Source organism: Anser cygnoides, chromosome 17, assembly GCF_040182565.1.
Source record: "Anser cygnoides isolate HZ-2024a breed goose chromosome 17, Taihu_goose_T2T_genome, whole genome shotgun sequence".
NCBI lineage: Eukaryota > Metazoa > Chordata > Aves > Anseriformes > Anatidae > Anser > Anser cygnoides.
The window spans coordinates 1,340,719-1,346,631 of NC_089889.1; the positions used below are offsets into that span (position 1 = coordinate 1,340,719).

A 5,913-nucleotide genomic window follows, 5' to 3' on the forward strand; every position below is an offset into this window, starting at 1 on the left:
TTAGCGATATTAATGCTAAATTAAAGCATTGTTGCTGGGTGAAGCAGTTATTAAGCAATGCTGTTAAGCACTGACAGTGCTTAATAATTGCTTTATTAAGCTCTGAGGTGTCTGTCCCGACACCAGGGCCCTCTGGGGACACCTTTGCTGCCTGCAGCGGGACGTGGGGCTGCAGAGGAGCCGTGCACCCCCCTCCGTACCCCCCGCAGGCGCAGCGGCCGGACCCCCGGTGCACAGGCTGTGGGGGCACGGACATCTCCAGCCCTGCTGCCAAAACCCACTGCACAGCCCCCTCTCAGTGGAGCAGTTTTGGGGTCTATCGGTGCTGGCAGCGACCACCATGACGCCGCTGGTGAGGGGCACTTGGGTGCGGGACGGCAATGACCCCCCCCCGCCCCCGTTGGGTGCCGGAGGTCGGGATGGGCTGCGCCCCGCCGGGAAGGAAGGGGCCACACCGGGGACTTTGAAACTCCAAGCTTTATTCGGTTGCTTTGGCAGCGGCGTGGCTCACACGGGGGGAGGCGGGAGGTGAGGCCGTGGGGGCAGCGGCGGGCGAGGGGAGCTTGCTGGGCTCCCTGCTCCCGGCGGGGCCGGGGGCTTTAGTTGGAGGGGTGGTAGGCGCCGCGCTGGTGCCACTGCATGTCCCGGATGCGCCTGACCGACTGGATCTGGGGGTGCTGGGCGCCGAACTCTGAGCTGTCTTTGTAGTCCCCCTTCTCAAACAGGTACTGGTAGCCCCTGTAGCCGGGGTACTGGTAGCCCACCCACCTGCAAGGCAAGCACGGGGAGGGGGGGGGGGTCACGGCTGTCCATGGGGCGAGGAGGGAGCATCGCCCGGTCCCACGGCCCCGTACTCACGTGCCGCTCTGCACCCGCACGGACGAGACCTTCTCCTGGTAGCCGTGCGCGTGGAAGCTGGGCACATCGTCGTCGATGATTTCGATCTTCTTGCCGGTGAAGCTGGGGTTCTCGTACAGCACGATCTTGTGCTCCTGGCTGTCCTGCAGCGGGAGCGAGCGGAGACGTGGGGTCAGCACCCGCTGGTCCTGGGGCTGGGCGGGGGGCAAAGCCCCGGGGGCTGCGGGGAAACCGAGGCAAGGGAGCAGCACCGCGCGCCGTGCCTCCCTCTGATGCCAGGGCCGCTCTGTGTCCCCCCAGCTCAGAGACCCAGCACCCTCCGTGGGCACTCCCGGACTTACCAGCAGACGTCCTGCGCTCCTGTGCCACCGGTCCCCATCCCCGTGCTCCCACCGACCCCCCCGGGGGCTCCCCTGGGGCCCCGGCGAGCTGGGGCAGGGTGCACGGGAGGGGTGCTCCTCTGCCCGCGGGGCTGGGGGCCCGGGGGAAGGCGGGGGAAGAGTTGTGGCTGCAGACCTTGGTCTGGCGGGTGGGTAGTGGCTGTCTGGGTGCTCTCACCACTTTGATGGGTCTCAGGGAGGTGATGCTGTCGCTTCTCCGGCTGTTGGTCCAGGAGTCCCAGCGGGGGTACTCCCCCTTCTCAAACACAAACTGCTCTCCCTTGCAGCTGGCCTGCTCGTAGCCCACCCAGCTGCGAGAGAGCAGAGGACGAGCTTCAGGCGGGGCGTCCCTCCCTTCCCAGAGCAGGGCTGCTCCGGCGCGGTGGCCGCCCGTCCCCTCTCCGAGAGCACACGTGGGGAGAAAGGCGGCAGCACCAAGCGACGGGCACCCTCCGTGCCTGTCCCTGCTCTGGAAAGGAAGGCGGCCAAAGGGTGGGCGATGCCACCATCAGTGCCCAAGCCCCCCCAGCTCCCCTCCCACAGAGCAGAGGGTGGCAGCACTGCGGGATTCACCCCAGGTACAGGAAACCCTGGAGGCCACTCGCTGCCCTCCCCAGCACCGCGACACAGCCCCAGGTGGGCCGGGCTGGCTGCTGGGGCTCAGCACCGTGGGGACCCCAAAACCTCGCGCCCAGACCCCGCAGCACCAGCTGTGGGAAACCCACGGGGTGCCAGCAGGGGGGGGGGCTCCCCAGGACCCTCCCTCCTGGGGTCCCCCCCGCCGAGACGTACGGTCCGGAGTGCACGAGGATGGAGCCCACTTTGTCCACGCCGGCGTCCTTCAGGTTGGGGCAGGCGCCGCTGAGCTCATGGCAGCGGCCCTGGAAGTTCTCCTGCTCGAAGATGGCAATCTGCAGGAGAGCGGGGCCGTGAGCAGGGCACAGCCCACACCCTGCGCTGCCCCCCGAAACTTCCCTCGCTTCTACAGACCGCGAGCACCGTCCCAGCAGCTCCCACTCCCAGGGGCTGCGAGTCCCTGCCGGTGCCTCGCAGCACGCTGGTGCCTCTCGCAGAGGGATCCCTGCACTGACGCCACACCGAGCAGCCCCGGCTCTCCCCTGGGCATCGCGGCACGGCCGGGACACAGACCCCGCAGGGCCCACAACCACAGCGGGCACATCCGTGCAGCCCCATGAGCCGAGCGCCACCAGCTCAGCGCGGATTTCACGGCTCAGTGGGGCGGAGGGAGGCAAACGTGTTGTGTCTGCTCCGTGGCTGGGGACTGGGAGCCGATCCCTTCCCACCGGGCCCCCGGGGGCCTGCAGCAGCAGAGGGGGCCGAGGGGGCACAAGCAGAGGTGTCCCTGCGGGCAGGGGGAGAGGAGATTTGGGCGCTCGGTGAGGCTGAGCCCCGGCCCCGCTGCGGGGCGGCCGCGCACTGACCTTGGAGCTGGCTGGCTGCTGCTTGGAAGCTGGCATCTGGTGTTCGGAAGCCATCCTCAGCCGGGCCGTCTGCTTCTGCGGGAGGAAAGCTCAGGCTGAGGGTACACCTGGCACTGTGCTCACGGCCCCGGGCCCGTGCCCCACGCCCGCACCCCGTTCCCGCTGCTGAACCGCACCGGGGGGCACGGCGAACAGAGCAGCGCAGCCCCAGGCTCCTGCACGTCTCCCCAGGTGCTGCAGCAGCCCCAGGCCCCGGCCTGGCTTCGCCTGTGATGGGGCTGAGGAGGGGCAGAGCCTGGAGCGAGGGCACGCGTGAGCCTGGGGGTGGTCCCAGGACGCTCACAGAGCATCCCGACTGCTACTTGCGCGGCTTTTCCCTCGGTTCCTACTCAGCGAGCTACAGCCGAGGCTTCCCCGTCCCTCGTGGGGTCAGGAAAAAGGCAGCAGGGCACCCGCTGGCAGCCCCACCATGTGTGTGTGCACGTGGCGGTGTACATGCGTGTGTAAATGTGTGCATACGTGTGTGCGCATGGTGCCCACTGCAGAGCCCCGGCCCCCTCGCCCCCCGCACAGCCGCCCCGAGAAGGACTCGCGTTCCCCAGAGCGTGGGATGGGGTTTGGCTTCCCCACAAACCAGAGCCTGGTCTGGCACAGAACAGCCCCGCGGCTCCGAGCTGCACGCAGGTGGGAGCAGCTCTGCGGCAGGCCAGGGTGGAAACAAATAAAAACAAAAAAATGCGAGGACAAAAACAGAGAGCTCTTACCAGTTGTACCAGTACCCGCTTGAGCCAGTGAAGGGCTGGGACCGAGAGGGGCAATTTATACTGCGCCGCAGGAGAACGGTGCCCGAGCTATTTACAGAATAGTTAGAGCATGATTCAAAGCGGGAATGCAGGATTAAACCCAATGAAAACCGGGGTCAGCTGACGCGCCGCGGCCATTGTCTCCCCAAACCCCAAGTCGCGGAGTTATTTCATTAGCTTTCACATTCGAGTCGCCCGCTTTGTTGGGTTTGCTGGCAAGGAGATTTGGAGTTTGCCTGCATCAGCCGAATGCATGCCAAGACCCAGCCCGGCCCTTGCAAACAAAGCCCCCGCCGGCCCTGCTTCAGGAGTTTTGGAGCCAGGGACTTTATCCCTCCAACCAGCTGACACGCTGCCCCGGCGCTGGAAGCACCGAAAACTGCTGAGGTTGGCTCTTTCCTTGCGCGATAAAACTGCCCGGAGCTTTCAAACAGCCCCTAAACACCTGGGTCTGCCCGTCTGCGCCTCCCCAGCCAGGGAAAGCCCCCGGCACAGCGGAGGGGGCCCTGAGGGGTCCCTGGGCATGGGGACACAATGGGAGGGAACAACAGGGGAGCAGGGCAGCCCCGGGACCCTGGGGGCACAGCACCAGTGCCAGCTGGTGCCAGGTATCGGGGTCCCCTTCCATTAGCCCCCTGCCCTTTTTGGGCCCCCCATGCAGTGGCTGAGCCCCGCCGTCCCACCAGCACGTGGGGACAAAGCCAAGGCCGGCAACGGGGGCTGGCAGCCTGGGACATGGCCCGGCCACAGCAGGGCATGCCCCTGCTGGGGGTCCCCGCTGCTGTGCAGCGCCCACAGCCACCCCCGGAGGAGGGGGACCTTCCCTTGTCACCCCAGCAAGTGTCACACAGCACCAGAGGGGCCCGGACCTGCTCCCTTCCGCACACGGCATGTCCTGGGGGGGCCTGCAGCGGCTGCGCAGCCAGCCCCAGCAAAGTGCTGCAGCCCCCCCAGTGGCATCCCCGGCTGCTCCTCCTGGCCCAGGATCCGGGGGTGACTGCAGGGCTCCTCCACCGGGTGACTCCCATCAGAGCCTGCCCCGATGCACGCGCAGCCCGAGGGCAGCATCGCGCAGGGGTCAGTCCCCGCAGCCTGCAGCCACCGTGGACGCTCGGGGAGCCCCAGCCACGCACCGCCGGGCCACACGGAGCTGCGGACGCTGCAGGTGACCGTGCAGCTCTGCAAGAAGTCGCTTCACACAACGGCCTGGTTTTGGCAGGTCTGGTTTGTGACCGAGTGCCCACCACAGCCGCCAGCCCTGCTGCAGGACCCTGCTCCATCCCCGGTGCCTGGGGGCTGCGCAGCCTCGTGTCTCCCCCCAGCTCCGCGGCTGGTTCATGGGCCCCAGGGCCCAGCACAGGGCACGCACAGCCCCACGGCTGCCCCCTTGCGTGTCCCATCCAAGCTTGGAGGGAGCTTGGGCAGCCTCGTGCCCATCTCCTGTCCCTGCCAATGGCCCCAGAAGGTGCCCGTCTCCCAGCCCTGTCCGGGGAGCTCACAGCACCCACCACCGGTGGGACACAGGCCCAGGGACAAAGGTCAGGGCACGGCTCCCACCCCATCCCCAAATGCCAGGGTTTGGGCAGGGACTGCCCCAAGGCTCTGCCCTGCTGCCTGGCCCAGCCCACGGCAGCCCCATCCCAGCCAACTGGGACCAGTATGGGAGGAAGCTGGGGGTGCCCCTGGTGCTCTCTGGCAGGGCCCTGCCGGTGCCTGGCTGGCACTGGGGCCACGTGTGCCCCCACGGCTGAGGCTGCTCGAGGCCGTGCCGTGCCCGACTCCCTGCCGGCACCCCAGGGGCTGTGCTGGCTCCACGTGTGAAATGCTGCAAGTGGTGGGTGCGAGGTGCTGGAGCAGCCTCAGGCTGGGTTAGGGACTGCGCAGGGTGCCGGGCTCAGCCCTGCCTGCGGGACAAGCCACCCTCGGGGGCGTGCGGGCCCGGCCCTATCCAGGGACAGGCGCTCTCATCCCCCGGGACCCCCAGACACCGCCGTGCCCCTTGTGTTGGAGGTGAGCCTGCAGCCAGAGGCAGCGGGGAGGGAGCCTTTGCCCCGTGCCCAAAGCACACAAGCAGCGCTCCCATGGCCCAGGCAGATGTTTTGAGAAGGGGAAAAAACAAAATCCCAGCAACTGCCCTTGGCAAGCCCCAGAGGACGGGCTCGGGGGCGCTGCGGGTGCCCCTGGCGCAGGGCCGGCTCCGCGCTGCCCTGCACACCCCGCACCCCCAGCCGCGGCACCGGGGGCTGTTGGTTTTGGAAGGCAGCAGCCTTTACGCAACCCCGAGCGCTCGCACTTTGCACGCTCCTGCTTTGTGCACGGAGGCTGGGCAGTGCCGTGGCCCCGTCCTCGCCCCGCTGCAGCAGAGGGCTCGAAACACTGCACACCCCCACCCCCTGCCTCCAGCCCCCACCAGGCAGGCTCCCAGCAGCC

At 67.9% G+C, this 5,913-nt stretch overlaps 1 protein-coding gene across 2 annotated transcripts; it reads right to left on the reverse strand.

Moving 5' to 3' along the window:
• Positions 1–476: 476 nt before the first annotated feature.
• On the reverse strand, positions 477–3,769 carry CRYBB2 (crystallin beta B2). 2 transcript variants are annotated; one of them, XM_048073693.2, is made up of 6 exons: positions 3,445–3,769; positions 2,681–2,755; positions 2,031–2,149; positions 1,375–1,549; positions 859–1,001; positions 477–768 (listed from the first exon to the last, which is right to left on the reverse strand). In XM_048073693.2, exons 2-6 carry the CDS (start codon positions 2,732–2,734, stop codon positions 600–602), a joined length of 660 nt encoding a protein of 219 aa, XP_047929650.1. In that variant the 5' UTR covers positions 2,735–2,755; positions 3,445–3,769; the 3' UTR covers positions 477–599. The 2 variants fall into 2 exon arrangements, with proteins under 2 accessions (XP_047929650.1, XP_047929651.1); XM_048073694.2 differs by having other exon boundaries at positions 1,417–1,549; positions 3,445–3,763.
• Between the last annotated feature and the right edge of the window lie 2,144 nt (positions 3,770–5,913).

Excerpts from the sequence above, each read along its gene's own strand:
- CRYBB2 (XM_048073693.2), bottom strand. The coding sequence starts at position 2,734 with ATGGCTTCCGAACACCAGATGCCAGCTTCCAAGCAGCAGCCAGCCAGC. Across the intron at positions 1,550-2,030 it reads ATCCTCGTGCACTCCGGACC|CTGGGTGGGCTACGAGCAGG; the intron begins GTACGTCTCGGC and ends GCTCTCTCGCAG. Across the intron at positions 1,002-1,374 it reads TACCCACCCGCCAGACCAAG|GACAGCCAGGAGCACAAGAT; the intron begins GTCTGCAGCCAC and ends CTCCCGCTGCAG.